General features: G+C 37.4%; 1 protein-coding gene across 1 annotated transcript in view; it reads right to left on the bottom strand.

Annotated features, from left to right (window-relative positions):
- Nucleotides 1-1,131: 1,131 nt before the first annotated feature.
- LOC127206141 (chitinase-like protein 3) overlaps nucleotides 1,132-20,764 on the bottom strand; it is a 41,336-nt gene continuing 21,703 nt past the window's right edge. Inside the window, exons 3-13 of the mRNA XM_051165424.1 lie at nucleotides 17,099-17,187; nucleotides 15,154-15,183; nucleotides 14,641-14,842; nucleotides 10,804-10,860; nucleotides 9,975-10,140; nucleotides 4,235-4,359; nucleotides 3,945-4,068; nucleotides 3,496-3,681; nucleotides 2,600-2,719; nucleotides 2,371-2,512; nucleotides 1,132-1,363 (exon numbers count right to left, since the gene is read on the bottom strand). Coding sequence (XP_051021381.1) covers nucleotides 1,269-1,363; nucleotides 2,371-2,512; nucleotides 2,600-2,719; nucleotides 3,496-3,681; nucleotides 3,945-4,068; nucleotides 4,235-4,359; nucleotides 9,975-10,140; nucleotides 10,804-10,860; nucleotides 14,641-14,842; nucleotides 15,154-15,183; nucleotides 17,099-17,187 — 1,336 coding nt within the window. The 3' untranslated portion in view covers nucleotides 1,132-1,268. The remainder of the gene's footprint in view (nucleotides 1,364-2,370; nucleotides 2,513-2,599; nucleotides 2,720-3,495; nucleotides 3,682-3,944; nucleotides 4,069-4,234; nucleotides 4,360-9,974; nucleotides 10,141-10,803; nucleotides 10,861-14,640; nucleotides 14,843-15,153; nucleotides 15,184-17,098; nucleotides 17,188-20,764) is intronic.

Below are 20,764 nucleotides of genomic sequence, written 5' to 3' on the forward strand. Positions count from 1 at the left end.
GAGAAGAGCCTGGAACACATTGGCACAGAAGACAACTTTCTGAACAGAACATCAACAGCCCAGGCCTTAACAATTAACAAATGGGACCTCATGAGGCTGAAAAGCTTCTGTAAGGCAGGAGATACTATCAACAGAACAAGACAGCAGACTACACACTGGGAAAAGATCTCCACCATCACTATGTCTGACAAAAGTCTGATATCCAAAATATATATAGAACCTTCCTAAGGTCATATTTTTTGAATAAAAGTAATATCAAGAGCTTGAACAGTATATTACAAGACCTAGGATGCAGGGACAAACAAGGTACTTGAAGGGGGAAATATGTTCTTTATAACTCAGCTGTCTCACATATTACTTCCAGTTGTTCCACCACTTTCTTTCTGACAGGTGGTCCTTAAGTCTCACTCTTTCTATATTTATCATGGTCATAATTACTTTCTATATTTTCTCCTCCACTTGAGCCCCACTTTGGGCACTACTTAACTAGATTTCACTAGGGGAAAACATGTTGGGTTCTTAAGGGAGGAGAAAGACCAAGGATGCAAAATAAAGACGACAAAAGCAAAATCTAGGACTAAAAGGTCTTGCATAAACTTATGGCTTATGCCAAGCAAGGTTGAATAGAAGTTCAGCATTATTTACACTTTTTTGTAGAGGAGAATGGGTCAAGATCAATAGAGAGCTAAATCATACAATGTTGACAAAAAGATCACAAGTTACCTCAGACACAACTGCTTTAGAGCCCTACACCAAAAAGAAAAAAAAAAAAGGACCACTTAGGGGGCCTTCCCAGGAACATAAATTTTAACTATTTCAAGGCCCGAGCTCCAGGCCAGAGTTTCAAAGTCTGCCCCTGGGTAAAGGCACAGAACTGGCAGTGCCTTCAGCTGTCAGATAGATCAGTAGGTCCCAAAGAGAAAGAGGGAGAGTAATCTGGAATGGATAAGACCAAATGAATTGTGCAGATCTATGTAATTAACAAAGAAAAATAAAATATTATTTAAAAAGAATAAACAAATATAAGTATGCGTTGAATTACAAAATAACTAAAGACATTCCTGTTCTGACTGCTGATTTTATTTTACTACCTTAGGTACAAGTAAAATGGTCCTAGAAAATGGCAAGAGAGATTGCTCAGAGCCCTGGAGAAAGGTAGTAGATAGTGTTCATGTCTAGCTCAGCAGTGCTGGTTGTTCTTGAAGACAGATTCTCCCTGGCAGTCCTGGAATGTGGTTCCATTCAAGCAGCACCAGATGATACTTCTGTTATTTGCTACTGAGTAGAAACGCAGATTCCAATGCCCCAGAGCTGCTGTTCCTGCTGTCAGTCCCACTGGCTGGAATAGCAGTTACTTCACAATCTAAAACATACAACATGAAAAGCAGATTAATGAGTTTATGTGAGGAGGCTGACTGCTCTTCGACATGAGAAGAACTGGGCAGGAGTGGAGGAAGTGGTTTGAGTGTGGTACAATTAACTGAAGGGTCACTAAGGTAAGAACTGTAATTACAATCAGATTTTGTCTCAAGCTTGCCTAGCTTACAATTTTAAAAGGGAACCTTTCTTGTTGGATAGTTTTTATGTCAACTTCACAAAAGCTAAAGTCATCTGAGAGGAAGGAACCTCAATTAAGAAAAATTTTGCATAACATTGGGATAGAGGCAAGCCTGTAGGGCGTTTTCTTAATTACTGATTGATTGGGAGAAGGCCAAAGCCATTGCTGTGTAGTCCCTGGGATGGTGGTCCTAGGTTCTGTAAAAACAGACTGAGAAAGCAATGGGTAGCAAGCCAGTAAGCAGCACCTCCCTATGGCCTCTGAACCAGTTCTTGCCTCCAGATTCTTGTCCTTCATGTGTTCCTGCCCTAACTTCCACAAATGAACAATGACGTGGAAGGCTAAACGAAACCCTTTCCTTTCCAAGTCGCTTTTAGTCACGGTGTCTCATCACTGCTAAAGTAACCCTAACTAAGACATTCTTTATATAAGTCAGTGAAGAAATATTCTTTGACACCCAGTATATATAAAACCATTTGGATGATGTGGATATAAGTAACAAACAAATGCACTTAAAAAAATCTGGAATAAATATAGGTATTAGTAATCCCTGTGGATAATAAATTAGATTTATGAGATTATTGGTTAGGGCTTACTAGTAAATCTTCCCAGGGTGCCTTAGCTGATCTAGAAACAAATAAGAAAGAAAAAATTAAAAAGTCCTGATTTCCCATAAAATAAAAAATTCCTTGCATGGTGGCTAACAGAGAAATAGGAAGATCTCACTGGAAAAGAGCATGGTATGTCAAGGCTTCCTTTGAGTTAATGAAAGAACACTTACATACCTGAGGCATGCTCTTACTATCACTTACTTTCACTGTGCACTTTGAGGGCTTTCTTCAAGGAGGAGGTCAGGGGAAACCTGCCCTGATCACAGAAAGTGCCAGTGTAGTCATCCATATCAATAGCCCAGATCATAGCACCTCCAAAGTTATTTCTCTTAATCCACTGAGCCTGAATAAGAAAAAAAGAATATCAAGGGTTACTTGTCTTCCTGGGACTCAGAGTCAGGACCTCGCACATCCAAGGGACTGAACTTACCTTGATATGAAAGCTCTTGATATTGTCATAGCCAACCCACTCGTTGCCATGGTAGGCATAGGGTACTTGTTGAGCAGAATTCCAGACCTGAGTGGCTCCATTTTCCAAAAATGTGCAAATCTTAAAAAGTTAAAAATGTCAGATCCGTTAAATATAATTTCATGTAAGAAAAAAAATGTGTATATGTATTTGCTTTCCTTCCTTTTATTATCTCCACAAGGGTTTTCCCACTTTTCCAATTGATTAGATTTGTAGAAATCTAATCTTACAAATTAGTAATATTAAGGTGTGTTTTTTTTTTGTGCTGTAGCTCACCCCAAGGCCTTGCCAATGGTAAATAATGGCTCTACCATTGAGATACATCCCCTATCCATTTTTGTTTGAAAGTTCTCAATCTATGTATCTTACACTCACTTAGAAATTGTGATGCTATTGCTTATGTCTCTTGAATAGAGAGTTAACGGGTGTAAGTCATCATGTCTACCAAATATATTCATAATGTCACAATATAGTATGAGCCCATTTTTATTTCTGTAATACTGGACACTGAATCCAGGGTCCTATATGTCCTAGGCAAGAGATGAAGAACGAGATTTATCTCCATCTTAAGCTATTATTCAGATGTTCATGGAAATCTGAGGGTTTTTTGTTTATGTATGTATTTTTATAGAAATGCACAAATATATATAAGAGAGTTGTTGTCTGTTAATTGAAAGGACAGTGTGTTATTAAATGCTTATCATTTTTGGTTACCTAGAAACTATTGTATAAAAAATTAGTTCATTGAAATAACATTCTGATTAGTGTGAAAAGGAGACTGAATGAACATTCAGAATCAGCATGTTTTCCATTTAGGCTCATAAAATTCATGGAGCAATGTACAATCAACTACTAACCTCATAATAGGCCCAGACTCCAGTTTTCTTTGTGTAGAGTCCTGGATGGCCACCACGATTGCTAGGGGAACCAATTCCAGTTTTAGTGGCATCACTCAAGATGAAGGTGTGTCCATATGCTGGGAATCCAACAATGAGCTTCTCGGGTGCTGCCCCTTTGCTCTTCCAGTTGTCCATAATGGAGTTCTGCAGTTTTAAAAATTAGCTATAGGGCACTAGTCACTGACCACCTATGATTAATTATGCTGGCTTTTTATTCTAAAGGTCAAATTTAGATATTAAATTGCTTAAAATGATTAGGTAGTTTCTTAATAGACATTATGGAAAATATGACTTTATAGTTAATGTGACACTATTGGTGAATTAAGCTAATGACATTTGCACTAATTGTCTTGATTTTGTGCCTAAATCTACATGATCTGTGTTTACTTGTCTGTACAGTATCTTACTATGTTGTAGAAGGTCTTAATGCCAGTGTCAGTTGGAGATTTGTAGAGGGGACTGTTTTCGCCAGTGTAGCCATCCCAAGATCCATGGAGGTCATAGGTCATGACTTGAATGTAATCCAAGGACCTGGGTAAGGGGAATGTACTTAAAATCATTTCTTATGACTATTTCCCACCCCTATGCCAGCCAAAGATGACCTGGAAACAAAGGCTTAGAGCACCCATATCTCCCAAGGATGAGAAAACTCTACTCACACTATAATAGTACAGGACAGACAAGGTACATCACTCACTGTGACAGTTGCAGTATCTCATAGCCAGAATGGATTGTGGAGATAACACCAGCCACTGCAGCAGTCACCAGCAACCTGGGCTTTTTGATTTTGCTCACCTCCTTCTCAAATGCTTTACGTATTTCCTACAGAATAATAAGGTATAAGACTATATGTTTGGAATTAATTCAGCTCCTTAAACAAAATAATTGCTAAAGCACTTTTACATATTTTATCTTACTTTAGTATGTCAACATCTCAATAAAGTCATTGGGGCAGATAATGGTGATTAAACTTAATATATGCCTAATCAACAGGGATTTTCCCAAAGTAACACAGAAAGTAGTCATCCAGATGTCCATCAATGCATCCCTGTATCATCATGGTATGGAACTACACTTGCTTAATATCCTGGATATTTCAGTTGTGTACGAATTTCCTTCCATTTGTTCAATAGATAACTTTTTATGAGACTGATATTCCTTCCAATGGAATGGAGATGAGAAAACAGCTGGAAGACAGATCACTTTCAATACCAGATGATAATTCCTTGGTATTTTCTGTGATTTCAATATTTCTTAGAATATTAGGTTTTACTCTTACTATAACATTGCTTAGTAGTCCCAGAAGTTATTTCAGTAGGATGCCTCAGAAAATTGCCATGTAGACAGTAATAAAAGTGATTAGGATGTTTAACTATAAGAAGCGAAGTGTTTTAGTGTCTTTAAATATTGAACGAATATACTGCATAATGCATGGTTTTATTTTCCATTGTGTCAATGACAGGAATATAGAATAAGTGTCTGGAAATTATAAATACACAAGAGGCATGTTTTAGCTTAAAGTCCAGATATTGTTTTTGATAATTAAAACTGTTTAACAACAAAAAAAATAAGTTGCCACTCTAGAAGTGGCATTATATATATGCACACATATAAAAATAGTTAAAATGTAGTTACCCTATAGGGAGGGCAACAATTCCTTTACTAGATGCAACAAAATAACAAATTAAAAGCAAAATGTCAAAAGTGAATTATCTCTTTGGGGGTTGTTGGCTAGTGAATTCCCCTAGATTGGCTGTCCTCCCAACATTATTGGTAAGATCTTATTGGGGAAGACACTAAACAATTAAGTCATTAAACATGAAGAATCCAACTGGCACTCACCTGTAATTTCCTACTCACTAGTTTTTGTGCTGCCAGAAGGTGCTGTAAATACTACTGAGTGGAAAAGCAATTATCACTCTTACCCACAGAGCTGTGAATGCTAAGACTTACAGTAATAACAGGATTAGCAACACATGCCCCCCTGGTACACTTTCTAATTGTATTTAGGGCCCACTACACAAAATAAAACCCACATTTGGCATTATTATAAAGGCAAAGAACTTATGGCTAGACAAGTCATAGGCCCTAGGGAAGAATCTCCTATTATTCTGCCAAGTGGACATAGATAAAACCAACTACAAATGATGACTCATTGTAGCCATACATTAATGCACCTCTCAGCTTTCATTAGAGAAGCTCCAATTCATGGTAAATAGATTAACACAATAACCCACAATAGGCCAAGGTGCAAGGAAGCACTGCTATGGAATGTTTAACACCAAGTTGGTCATTATAGCCCCCTCTTCCAAAGACTTATTGATTTTTTTTTTCAGCAAAAGAGTCAGAAAAATTATATAAACTAGAAATGGTTGATAACCACAAGGAAACTGTTTTCTGGAGACAAAAGTACAGAGTCATATATGAATTCACAGGGTTTGTGCCAATATGCATTAGACCTATACAAGCACAAGGCAGATAAATTTCCAGCTAAGAGAGAGGAGCCAGACACAAGATCACACCCCTAATTAAAAAGCTATTGGCAATTTGTAGCTGCTGTGGTAGGGACAGTCAGTTTTTCTTAACAGTGTAGACACTAATAGATTAATCATGATTCAGTAGAAGGCCACATATCCAAGATCATGTGGACATCACAAATTGGACTAGATTAATTTTTTTAAAAATTGGACACAAATTTAGTTTGGTAGAAATGGAATCATGGAGGAGTTGGAGAAGGAGCAAATGTGATCAAAACACATTTTATAAACTTCTCAAAGAGGTAATAAAAGAGAAGAGATGGCAGAGGAATAAAAGTAAGCTGTGTTTTTCCTGTAGTGACTGATTAGTAGTGAACCTATTCAGAACCTAGGTGATAATCTGTTGTTTGGACTGATTAAGAAAAAGAATCTGTCTTGAGAGGATGTGGGGAGAGAGGAACACTCCTTCATCGCTGGTGGGAATGCAAACTAGTACAGCCACTTTGGAAATCTATCTGGAGCTATCTCAGAAAACTGGGAATAAGGCTTCCTCAAGACCCAGCTATCCCACTCCTTGGATTATACCCAGAAGATGCTCCAGCACACAACAAGAAAATTTGCTCAACCATGTTCATAGCAGCCTTATTCATAATAGCCAGAACCTGGAAACAGCCTAAGTGTCCCTCAGTAGAAGAATGGATAAAGAAACTGTGGTACATATACACTATGGAATACTACTCAGCTATTAAAAACAAGGAATTCCCGAAATTTGTGGACAAATGGATTGAACAAAAAATGATCATACTGAGTGAGTTAACCCAGAAGCAGAAAGAGTCAAATGGTATATACTCACTTATATCTGGACACTAGCCCAAGGGATATGTCCCATGAAAGTCTTCACTTACCAAGAAAGTGGAACAGATGGGAAGACTTCCTATTGGGACTCTAGGTGAGAGAAGCAAGGGAGAATGGGGAAATAGAAGGATCCAGAGGGTCCTAGAAACCTACAAGTAGAACATTATGATGGACAGATCTGGGCCCAGGGGTCCTGCTCAAACTATGGCACTAGCTAAGGACAATACATGCAGTAAACTTCAAACCCCTACCCAGATCTAGCCAATGGACAGGACATTCTCCACAGTTGAGTGGAGAGTGGGGTCTGACTTTCACATGAACTCTGATGCCCCATATTTGACCATGTCCCCTGGATGGGGAGGCCTGGCTGCACTCAGAGGAAGGACAGCAGGTTACCAACAAGAGACTTGATACCCTATGAGCATATACAGGGGGAGGAGGTCTCCCTCAGTCACAGTCATAGGGGAGGGGAGTAAGGGGAAATGGGAGGGAGGGAGGAATGGCAGGATATAAAGGATGGGATAACAACTGAGATGTAATATAAATAAATTAATAAAATATATCAAAAATTTCGAGTTTCTTAACCCTATATTCAAGTTCCCACATGACTTGATTCTTGTCACCTCTTCAGTCTCACAAGCTTGAGTCTCACGTGTTCTCACAGATTCATTCACATATGTGAAATCTCCATCTATCCTTAATTGAACAATACCAGGCTATTTTTATCACTGAGATAAAGGATTTTGTGTAGTGTAATGGATTGAGTGAGAAATATTCCCCACAGTACTGGACATTTGAACAGGTCCCTAAACAGTGATCTGTTTGAAGAAGTGAAGGTGGTGCAGTCTGGCTAGAGGAAGGAAGAAAGTCACGGGAAGGAGGGAGGACTTTGAGATTAAAAGCCAGGTCTCTCTCCACTTCTCTATTTCACGCTGTGGTTCAAGATATGAGCTCTCAGAATACCATTCCAGCCACCATGCTGTCTAACTCACTAGATCTGCAAGGCAAAGCAAACTCTTCTGTAAGTTGTATTGGTCATGGTATGTTATCACTACAAGAAAAATATATAATACATGTGGAAGCACTTTTTCATCTTTCCATGAACATTTAAGTAACTATACTATATTATTTTTGTACCTTGCTTTTGCTTATTATATCATTTATCAAAATATTTTGAAATTACTTCTTTAACATTTTATTTATTCTTTAAGAATTTCACACAATATAGTTTAAACATATTCATTCCCCTCTCCCAATGTCTCCCAAATCCTCCTGTACCTTTCTACTAATCCAAATTCATACACTCTTTTACTCTAAGCAGGAAAAAAAGAACACAGGCCTGATTGTAAGGACTAACTGCTCTTTAACATGGACCCTTCCCTAGAATGTGGTTGCTATACCCAGTGTCTCATCATTAAAGAAAATTTATTTTCTCTCTTCCATTATCAATAAAATGCATATAGTTCTTTCACCAGGCATGAAATTTTATGGCCACTTCACCTTTTTTTCTGCTGAAAATTTTCTGACGTGAGCTTCTTTTGCTCTTGTGCATGATGTCACAGTCTCTGTGATATATGTGTCCATATGTGTATCACCTTGTGTCTAGAAAACTCTGTTATTTCAAAATTATCCACTACTTCTGGCTTTTAAAATAAAGCGGTAAACTTTAAACCCCTACCCAGATCTAGCCAATGGTCAGAACAGTCTCCACACTTGAGCGGAGAGTGGGATATGACTTTCTCATGTACTCTGGTGCCTCACATTTGACCATGTCCCCTGGAGGGGGAGACCTGGTGGCACTCAGAGGAAGGATAGCAGGCTACCAAGAAGAGACTTGATACCCTATGAGCATATACAGGGGGAGGTAATCCCCCTAAGGAACAGTCATAGGGGAGGGGAATAATGGGAAAATGGGAGGGAGGGAAGAATGGGAGGATACAAGGGATGGGATAACCATTGAGATGTAACAAGAATAAATTAATAATAAAAAGTTTAAAAAAATAAATCATCCCCTCCATTGTGGGTTTCTGTGTTAATTACTCTCTACTATAAACAAGAGCTTCCCTGATGAAGTTTAAGTGATTCACCAACATGTGGGTATAGCAATGTGTCATTAGGAGTCACTTTGTTACTATGTTCATGAAGTGGAATAATTGTAGTCTGTTTCCTCGTAGGGAACATGGCCTCCTTATTAAGGTTATTAGCCTCACTGACATTGTGGGTTCTTTCTCAGGAAGCAGGTATTAAATTCATCAAAAAATGATGCCAGTTACTCCTGTGCCATGCATGCCACTATTGCATCAGTGGAAGTAAGTTGAGGACAGGCCATTATTGTAGTTTGCATGGTTCATAGCTGAGTGAGATTAATTTTCTCCACCTTCAAGTACTGTGGATACTATCCAGCAGAAATGAATGTTCCATATGAGTATCATCTATATTGCTTTATGTTGTATGGCTCAGGTATGTGGCATGTCACCAATAGGGTTTTACCATCAAGTTGTAAAGAGCAATCTACAGTATTGGCAATAGCCTGCAATATTTAGCTGGTCTATAGGATCCTATTGGTTAACAACTCAAAATTATGTTTTTTATTTCTGGCATAGGAGGGCTGTATTTGGTAGCCTCTTAAGGTAGAATATTATATTCCCATTATGTTTGTAATGCTTGTGGTATCTGCATTAAAGAATGAAAACAATGTGAAGATGAAATGAATTATAGGTCTTAAAACTCATGTGGTCAGGAACTAAAGGGACAGATCAGCAGTTAAGACACTGGCAGATCTTCCGGAGGTTTTGAGTTTAGTTTCTAGCACCCAAATGTTGGCTTACAACTGTCTGTAGTCAATGGGATCTGATGCTCTCTCCTGGTGTGCACACATACATTCAGAAAAGATACTCATATATAATACAAAAATAAATAAATCTTGTTTTGTAAAAAAACTCTGGTAAAAATTATTAGATACACTTGTTGAATGAAGTAAAAATCTTTGGAAGGCTAAGACATTCTAAATCTAAATTTGTGTTTAGTTTTATTGTAAAATAATTCCCTTTGGAAACACAAAAATTCAAGTCTACTAGGAATAAAAATTATTCCTTGTTTCCTTACCTGCATGAGGACAATAAAGAGATGTTTGTCCCTAGGAGGGCTTCCATAACAGCCCGGGTACTGCCAAGCCAAGTTCAGACCATCAAATCCGTACTCTCGCAGGAGGTTGATAACTGAAGTAATGAAAGACTCGCGGCTCTCGCGAGTGGAGACCATGGTGGTGAAACTAAGAGAGACCCCAAAATCATAATAACACTTCAGGGGTCTGAACGCACTAGAATAAAAATGTTCTACTGATTAATATCTGCCTCTCTGAGCCCTTGATAAATACCTTTCCTCAAATTAAATTAAATCTCTGGGTCTGAGGGCATCTTGGTATAATCTCTGCTCTTTGAAGACTTTGCTTTTATTTCATTGTTACTGATTCTACCTTTCTTTGCAATTGATATGATTGTTTTGAATACATCTAACATATTTCAGCATGTTTGGTCTTCAAATAGTTCCCAAGTTCATGTGCTCTTCAAGAAGTTTTATTGTTTGTGCATTTTCATTTTCTTTCTCTTCTTTTGGAAATAAAGACCAAAAGTTGTTCCTCTGACCTTGTATTCTGAGATACTTTAAACAGACATCTGTTAAGAAATAAATAACTAAAGCTTAGAGGATGGATTACCAAAATATTCATCCACTTAAACAGATGAAATACACACAGTAGCTGTTCCAGTGTCCAGTATTGAAGTTCCAGCGTAGAAAATTATTTTAGTGACATAATCACTTAGTGGATACCCTTAATAGTCTGTCTAAAACTGTGAAGGGTAAGGAGACAGAAGTTATGCTGGATAAGATTGTTTTCAACAGTTAATGACTGAGAGTCTCTTTGCAGAGGACTTACAGGCCAGCTCCAAAGTTCCAGCAACCAATAGACAGGAGTGTTTTCAGCTTGTTGTTTCTTTAAGGCAAAAGAAAAGAGAAAATTCAAATTCGATATGTCTTTCTATTTAAAATGGAACTATTTGTGGTATTGGACCAGGTCTTATGATTTAATCTCATCTTAATATGATACAATAAACATATAAGCAATTTTCCCACTACTGAAACTCATTATAATTTGTTTTGTATTTCCATTATCCTAAATAACACCAAAGCCACTTGGTCAAATCTAATGTATGGTCCAGATTTTTGTAAACTATATTTTTGTTTTTGAAATTATAATGCAGTTACATTTCTCTTTTCTCCTTCCTCCCTCTAAACCTTCCTGCATACACCACTCACCTCTACTTCAAATTCATGGCCTCTTTTCATTTATTGTTATTGTATACATATAAGCGTAAGACTATTTGTGAACATATAATATTTATTATTTTATGTTTTTATAATTTATGTAATACACATGATATAATTATATTGTATCATATAATATTTGGGAATATATAACATATATAATATTTTTAAGTATTTCATACACTGGCACTGTATCTACATATCTTTCATCCCTTCCTCTCCCCATTCCAACTCCTTCCATGATCCTCCTCCAAAATGGATGTAAAGAATGTGATGGACAATATTTGTAGTGCATACAACTTAGAAGGTCAACTAGCTCAAATTCTGTTCAATAAAATAAAATGGTAGATCTTATTTGAAACGTCATGTTCTCAGTCTCCATTAAGATGAATTCAATGCATTGCAAGGGCACATATTCTTGGGAATAGTGGTTGTAAAATATCAATTTCCAGAGTGCAAGTTTCATGAGAAGACAACACTAAGGTTGTGGGTACATTGTCTCTTCTTCTTCCAGATTATGATTCTGTTGTGCTGGCATAAGGACTGACATATTATGAGGTAATCTGTGATGCAAGGTATCAAAAGTGGTTATGCCCAGTTTAAATAACGACTTGTTCTAGCTGTATTCATGATAGTGCCATTGATCATGGTAGAAGTAGCCTGTTTTTTTGTCTTATACATGAATAAACAGACAGACCTGTAAATTCCAACATACCAGGAATTATTTTATTTTTCACAAAAGTTGCTTCTATTAAGCAAAGAACTCTTCTGATTATCGGACTACTTGCTGTCTATCATATAATATGTTCAACCTCTTCTTCCTCATGCAATTCATTGGAGTTTTTGAGTGATTAAAATAACAAAAAAAGGGGAAAAGCTAGTTTTTAAAATACTAATAAGATACCCTAGATGATAGGATGTTAATGTATGTACTTACCTGCAGATAGAATTATGATTTTGGACCACTGCTTCACATCAAATGTAAAAAGAAACTCAAGCAATTTAACGACACAAACGTAAGTTGTGAAACTATAAGACTATCTGAAAGAAACATGAATACAGCTCGATAGATGTGGCATGGACAGTAATTTTAAAAAATGATGCCACAGAGCATAGGCAATAGGAGGAAAGGTATGCGTTGTTGGGATTGTGTCATCCTGGTATGTGTTGGGATTGTGTCATCCTGGTATGCGTTGGGATTGTGTCATCCTGGTATGCGTTGTTGGGATTGTGTCATCCTGGTATGCGTTGGGATTGTGTCATCCTGGTATGCGTTGGGATTGTGTCATCCTGGTATGCGTTGGGATTGTGTCATCCTGGTATGCGTTGGGATTGTGTCATCCTGGTATGCGTTGGGATTGTGTCATCCTGGTATGCGTTGGGATTGTGTCATCCTACAGAGCCTTACAACAAAGGAGGCACAATCAACAGAATAAAAAGACAAACTAGAGTATGGTAGAAAACATTGGAAGACCATATATCTTGTATCTTGTAAAGGGCTAATAAGCAATATAGATCACTAATCAAAACTTCTATCAACAAACATCCTGAGTGAAAAAAAAAAAATGACCTAAAATCCTGACTAGGCACTCTTCAAAACAAGACAAAACATTGATAATGGTATGAAAAAGTACTGTAAGACAATGAAAACCAGAGATAATTTTACTTAAACCATATTGAAATGTCATCTACTGTTGTTTGTTTGTTTGTTTTGAGACAGGGTTTCTCTGTGTAGCCTTGGCTGTCCTGGACTCGCTTTGTAGGCCAGGCTGGCCTTGAACTCACAGCGATCCACCTGCCTCTGTCTCCTGAGTGTTGGAACTAAAGGTGTGCGCCACCACTGCCCGGCCCTTTTTTTTTTTTTTTTTTTTTTTTTTTTTTTTTTTTTGTTTTGTTTTTAAACAAAACTCCAAATGTTCAATTTCACCAAAATAGACTCAGCAGTCATGTGCTGGATTAAAAGCCTGCTAGCTCAGAGAAGCAGAGAAAGCACCCAGCTGACCTTATTACTCAGCCGACTTCCCAGAAGGAGAAAAGCCTCTTCTCTTTCTCCTTCTCCTTCAAGACCCTTCAAGCTGAAAGTCCCTCCTTTCTATTTTCTGCACATCTGTATCAATTCTCTGGATTTCCTCTCACTCTCTATGTTTTTTTTTTCCTTATGTTCACTTCCTTTCAACTGGTTTCTTGCTCTGCCTCCTGACCTGTGGTTGACTTTATTTAATCCTGCCTAAAGAAAGATTTTGGATAAAATGTGTGTGCTAAGTGTTGAAGCACACCACGACTAGAAACATGTTTTCCAGTACACCATCTTGGGGTTGAGCGTTTGATCAAATTCCCTGCAACAATCTTTATCTACTGTAATGGCTGCAATAAAAATATAAAACGTAACTATATTGTTAAGGAAATGTATAAAGAAAACACTTAGAAGCTATTTGTATAGATGTAATTTAATGCAACCAATATGTAAAATAATATAAATTGTCCTTCAAAAGTTACAAATGGACTTTTCATTTAATCCAGAGTATCCAAAAGTTCATTCCTTTCTGAAGGATATAAATTGAGTGTGTTGAAGAGATAAGACTGACAGCATATAATCATAATATGCAAGATATGAAATCTCCTATCATGTTGTCAGGTGAATAGTAGGCAAAAGATATGCTACATATAAGATTGAAATCCAACCACAGAAAGAATGAAATATGTCATTTATAACTTTATGTGTTAACATACAGGACATGATAATAAGAAAAATAGGTAAAAACACAGAAAGGTACACAGGACATGAACAGACTCTTAAAATGTTGAACTCAAATGTAGACCACAGGCTTGTGGTTATCATGGCCTGGTCAGGAGAAAGAGGGTTAGGAATATATGCAAGAAGTACAAAATTTCACTAATACAAGAAGCATAACTTAAAGACACCACACTTATGTAACACGGTGTTTATGGTTTATAATAAAAAACAACATTTTGGAAACTGCAAACAGTAGACTGTACTACTAAAAATAGAATTGTTCTAGGGCAGGCAAGATATCTCAGTGGGTATATGTAATTGTCATCAAGCCTGAGGATTATCATTCCAATTTCTAGTACCCACATGGTGAAAGGAGAGAGCTGACTCCTCAAAGTAGTCCTCTGACCTCAACATACACATCTACAGACACCATAAATAAATGTAATAAATTTTATAGATATGTCTAAAACAATGCATGTTTTATTTAACTCTACAACAATTTCATAACACATAAACATTTCAAAAATTATGTTTTTATGAAAAATATATATACCATTTTGTGGAAATAAAAGGCATCAACTTAGCAACTTGTTCTCTATTAATCTACAAATTCTGTATTAATGAATCAAATCTATCCAGTTCTGTACTTTTAGGCAACATTGACATGTGGCAACTATCACAGATACCAAATTCCATATCTTCTCTTTCTCTTACCTCTTTTTTAAGTCATTAAAATCTTTGTAGTCATCCAAGTCTTTCTTTTTGCTCATGGTGATATTGTTTTTCCAAATGCCAGCAAATGAGTATATTAGGTGAGTGCACAAGCAAGGGTCAATGTCAGCAGTCTCCATGCTTCCCACGCCTGGCAGATACAGAGGCCAGTTGTTGAAGTAACACATCAGCTGGTAGGCAGAGCCTGTGAAGGGTGAGCGATAAGAGGTCCAACTGTCATGTGGAGCTAGATAGTTCTTAGTTGAGATCTCTGCAGTGGTCATGGCATACTGGATAGCAGTGACAACGTAACTGTAACAGTCAATTCTCCATAAAGTAAACCCATGCCATTTCCTACTATAAGTTATCTCTTGGTAATGTGTTTTTTTCCCAAAAAGAAGCATTATAATATAGTATAATACTCACCTATATTAAGCAGAATAGTTTAATAAGTTTATTATAACTTACGGAGATTTGAGGATTTGCTAATATTAAAACATGCACAAAATGACTTACCTAGCTGAGCATTCAATAAGAGGTTGAGACCTAGAAAGAGAACACACATTTACCTGCTGTTCTCTAGAATCTAGCTCAAAAGCCTTGACTATTATAGATTGTTACATCCCTAGTAATACTTTTCAGCTGTGCCACGTAGTGATCCCTTTAGCACATACACCCTCCAACATGTTCTTTCACTAGTCAGAACAGTCACAATCCTGCTACCTACCTTCTATGTAATAATTATTATTGAATGTAAAGGTTATAGAAGATGGACTGACTGAAAATACATATTTACTTCACTCAGGGATCACACGTTCAAATGTGCCTTTCCTCCTACAGATTAGATGAGTTTAGTCTTACAACATGCAAAACATCATGTAAAGCAGAGGATTTAGATTCTCCTGGAGCCTTATTAGGAGGCCTGTTGCAAAGCCTTCTGGGACGGTACCAGAGGAACAATGAAGTAAGACTCAAGATGCCTCTCCTTGGCTTTTATACAGTACATCTTCTTTTGATAGGATCTACTATGAAGCGTAAGCTGGCTGCGCCACGGAGTTCCTTCTGCTTTGCCACCGTGAGCCCTAGAATTATAGGCTTGGGCCACCATCAAGTTGAACAGACCACTTTTGTTCTGACTGTCTTACAAATTAAAGTTAGTGTTTTGTTTCAAGAAAGGTTGTGATGGTCATTATATTGTTAAAAAAGCACAGATTTAGTTCAGCTAACACATTTTGGAATTACATAAAATGCCTATACCTAAAGTATTAAATAACAGTGACAACACACTGAAGCGTCCAATGTATTTTGCATGGTTATATTCCCTAAGCAAGTTCACTAAGGTCTTCCAAGCCAACCATCCCTCTCAAGTGCCTTAAAAGGAAATAAAATTCCCAACTGAACGTCTGTATATGTCGTTTTAAAGTGTGTGTTGGAGAGGAAGAATGACTAGAGATAAGGCTAGTGTCTGCTGGATGGCTGTGTGGGTAGAGTGAACGGGTCCCAGAGAGTGACTGCTAGGAAGCCAGGTCTAGCGCAATAGGACTTAAGGGAGGGGGTATCTGAACAATTACATCTCTGAAGACTAACATTGTATCTCATCACTAACTTAGGAAGACCTATATATGATGATTAGGGAATAATTTTTAGTAACTGCTTACATAGCTCGGCCTCGGGTATTGCTGATCTTCACCTCAGACAAAGGTATTCTACAGACATAACCAAGTAAATAAACATCAAGCAAGAAAGAAACCTGGAACAGAGGTATATCATCCCTGGAAACATAGGCAACTACCCAGAACTACTGAAGTCCTGTGTCTTGGAGGAGAACTTACAGCTTCCACTTTATTAAATCCTAAATACATATTAAATATTTATCCTTCTACCTTCTCAGACTTAAGTTTGGTTCTTATCCATTAAGGAAACTTCCTTGCAGCATTTTGAGCTTGCAACAGATTGAGACCATTAAAGAAAACCACAGCTGGCCACTGACCAAAATGCAGAGAGCAAGAGACTATGTGTTACCCAGCCTCAACTGATATATCAATAATACAACTCCTGCACCCAAAGCTCAAGGATAATAGTTGAAGATAGGGTAGAAAGATTGGAAGAGCCAGAGGAACAGGAAGATTTCTGTGAGTTTTCTCTTCTAGAAATGTCAGAAAAGTACACCAATGAAGTCTTATCAACATGGCTGTATGCCAATAAAATATGAACAAGGACACCAATATAAATAAGAAAACGGGGGATTTCAGCTGGTCTCAACCCTACACAATGAACTGCAGTCAACTACAGAATACCGAGAGTGGTGAAAACTACTCTCCCCAGGGAAATTCCCTAAATTGGTTATGCAATAGCAAGTAGTCTGCCCAGACATCATATATATACCAGTATCATTATAAAAATAATAAAGAAAACATGTAAGAAGAAGGCTATTTATCTGAGCCATCTATTATATACTCACCCATGAGGAAAATGACCTTGGGCATGGTTGTCTTCAGTACTGATCCAGCAGCCTTGATCAGGTATTTTGTCCCTACTAATGTTTGGTCCCTAGTAAACACAGGGTTTTTCAAATAGAAGGTACTACAGAGTATATATGGCTGATTTGCAAATTGTTAGCTCCCAACTACTGACTATGTTTTTAATGTCATACCTCCTAGCAAGAGGTTTAGTCTACCTTTACACAAAGTAAGCATTTGATTAATACCCTTTCCCCCACATTACGAAGCTGGTAAACATCTCTTGAGATACAGAAATCAGGTTCTATTTCACAGAATTTGCATACCTGGCATAAAAGCATATTTTTATTGGCAGGTAAACAACAAAATCCTTTGGAAGTTATTAGCTCTGTTTGAATAATGTTTGTTCCTAGAATTATTCACATGTAATTTATATGGTCAGTGTCTAAAATCTTTCCCTTTTCCTACTCAGGGATCACTTTCTCAACATTCTGTTCACATTTGTTTTATGAAATGCCCAAGATGTGTGGAATTTAGAATTTCAAATAATAGTAGTTATACCTATTGAGGAAGTAGATACCCAGAAAAAAATTTCAATCATTATAGATGGAGAAAACAAAATATTCCATGAAAAAAACAAATTTAAACAATATCTGTGCACAAATGCAGCCTTACAAAAATACTAGAAGGAAAGCTCCAATGTGAGGAGGTTTACTACAACCAAGAAACACAGGCTTTAAATCACAGCAAAACCAAAAGAAGACAAACACAAACACATTACCATCACCAACATCATAGTAAAAGGAACTAACAATCATTGGCCATTATTATCTCTCAACGTCAATGGACTCAACTCTCCAATAAACAGACACAGGCTAACAGAATGCATGGCTAAACAGGAACCAATATTTAGTTGCATACAGAAAACGTACCACAGTAGCAAAAAGAAATTGCCTCAGAGTAAAGGTCTGAGAAAAAGTTTTTTAAGCAATGAGACCAAAGAAATTAGCTGAAGTAACCATCATAATACCTAATAAAATAGACTTTCTTTTTGTTTGTTTGGTTTTTTTTTTCAGAAGATTTTATTAAAACATCATAAATTTGCGACTAAGAATTACATTCATACAGATCAATAGATAATAAAAAATTCTAAACTAAGTGGCTTCTTATTACATGAGGGCTTTTCTGGTTTTCTTTTTATTGTTGTTTGTTTATTTATTTAGAGACAGGTTTCACTATGTAATCCTTCCTGGCCTATGGTTCTCTATGTAAATAAGGCTGGCCTTGAATTCACAGATCTCCTAACCTCTGCCTCATTAATGCTGGAATTAAGGGCCTGTACCACCAATCTGAGCTGTTTTGTTTTTAACATTCTGCCTAAAATGAAATAGACTTAACCAAAAGATACAGGGAAGGATACTTCATACATACTCATCAAAGGAAAAATACAGCAAGCAGACATTTAAATCCTGAACCTCTATTCAAAGGCCCCCATATTTATAAAAAACTTTTTATTTAAAGTGTAACTCACAAATTGTTCCTTGCATATCAATAGTGAGAAACTTCAACAACCTACTCTCAACAATTCACAGATCATTGAGACAGAACTAAATAAATAAAATTAAACTAATAGATGTCATGAATCAAATGGATGTAATAGATATGTACAGTACTTTTCACCCAAACAAAAAGAACATACATTTTTCTCAGAACTGTAAAGAAACTTCTACAAAATCAACCATATACTCTGTCACAAAGCAAACCTCAACTGATAAAAGAAAATTGAATTAGCCTGTTGTGCTTTCTCACAGCACCATGGATTAAAGGTGGACTTCAGCAACAACAGAAATAACAAAAGCCTACACACTCATGAAAACTTAACAACTATGACAATGTCATGAGCTTCTGTGTCAAGGTAAGAAGACTTCCTTCAGTGTGCTGAGGCTCTGGTTCTGCATCTAAGAGGTGGTGGTGGGGGAGGAGATGATTCTTGTTTTTCTCTATCCTTAAACAGACCCAGTGGCTTAAAGAGCATGGCTTGGAGGCGGCATGGTCTGGCCTGTTGATATGGATGACTTTGACCATTCTTTCTGTGATCAGGACAATATACCTCTGATCTCCACCCTAAAGAAACATCTCCAAGTATACAGTGCAAGTAAGGAATAACAGAGCCATACTCCTGGGACATGAATGTCTATTTATAATAAACTCAAAGACAGCTTTGATAAGCTGACCTATATTGCCCAGAGTGATTATTTCCTCTTCATTGCACTGTCATTGTCCAAGTGACGGACAGTTACTGATCTTTCCAAACCTCTCAATTTTAATGGCAGAAACTATATGGTCTTTAGGAAAGCTGGCCCATCTGGGGGCAGGTTCTAGGATACCTAAATCCAAAAGGTATGAATGACTCCCAAAATGATGCTGATGTTTACTGCAGTTCACCTAGTTTAGAACTTATGAAACTCTTCTTCAAAACTTCACTAACCCCTCACAGGAGGAGAGACACCAAGAAGCCCTCACTGGTGCTCTCATGTTTCTAATCTGTCACTCAGGAGATGAAACAATGGCGTAAACTTATTCCATATTTTCTTAGTAGATGTATTTAGTGTCCATATGAAGATCCTACCAAAATATGTTGTACAACACACTATGTGCTCAGTACGTATAACGATTTCTTGAATGACCCATATTGATAAGAGGAACTTTTTATTTATTTAGAGGCTGGCATAATATGATAGCGTTTCTTAATATCTGAATATGGGGTCATCTTTTGTCTCACCTGTAGAACTCTATAGCTTACTGCTGCTCCACTCTAAGCTGCCACATCTACAGTGCCCTTGACCTCTAAGAGGGGCTGCAACTTCATCAAGCTTACCAGTCTACTCTTTGTGCCTGTGTGTTTCAGGTTGCATTGCCTCTGCTGACCAGAGAGAGAGGCAGAAATGGCTTCTTTAGAGAGTGGAAGCAGTTATGGAAACAGAACCTCTGGATCCTCACCAAAACCCCAGGGTAAATAACAGAAATGTCTTCTGGTTCCTGAGTGGAATCGCATACCAGCAGAAATGCCAGGAAGAGAGCGTTTAAACACTAACTTTTAACTGCTACACCTATACCTGATCTGTTACTCGTCCTCATGGCTCTTAACAGTCTCTTACTCCTGGCAAAAGCCACCTTGCTTCTACCTAAAGTTTGACAATAGGAAAACAGGAGTGTCTTTGGTTTCTGCAATTTTGATGGAAATTTCTTCCCAAAGTATAAATACCAACTGTGCGTGAGGAGAATGGAGCAGAAGAGAGTGTGTGAGGAAGTGGTGGAGCCGGCGGCCTTATAGCCTTCTGTAAGGTGGGGCCGTCTTTATGATGACTGAAGCAGTGCATAGGAAATGTTACATGTTTGGCACATTGATCAGAAGGAGGGCGTTTCTAGGGCAGGTCAGTAGGGTAGGACCATTCTTAGGAAGGTATCACATTGACTCCTAAACTCCAGAACACAGGCAGTGCTGATGAGAGATCTACAGGAGTCTAAAATTGTGTATAAAGTGAACGTTAATGAAGTGCTTACTACTAGTTTTAAAGCTGTGAAGAATGTGTCCTTACATCCTACCAGAAAAATTAGCATGAAAATATGTCTCAACATTTTTTTACACTTATTTATTTATATGTGAG

This window comes from Acomys russatus, chromosome 23, assembly GCF_903995435.1.
Source record: "Acomys russatus chromosome 23, mAcoRus1.1, whole genome shotgun sequence".
Taxonomy (NCBI): domain Eukaryota; kingdom Metazoa; phylum Chordata; class Mammalia; order Rodentia; family Muridae; genus Acomys; species Acomys russatus.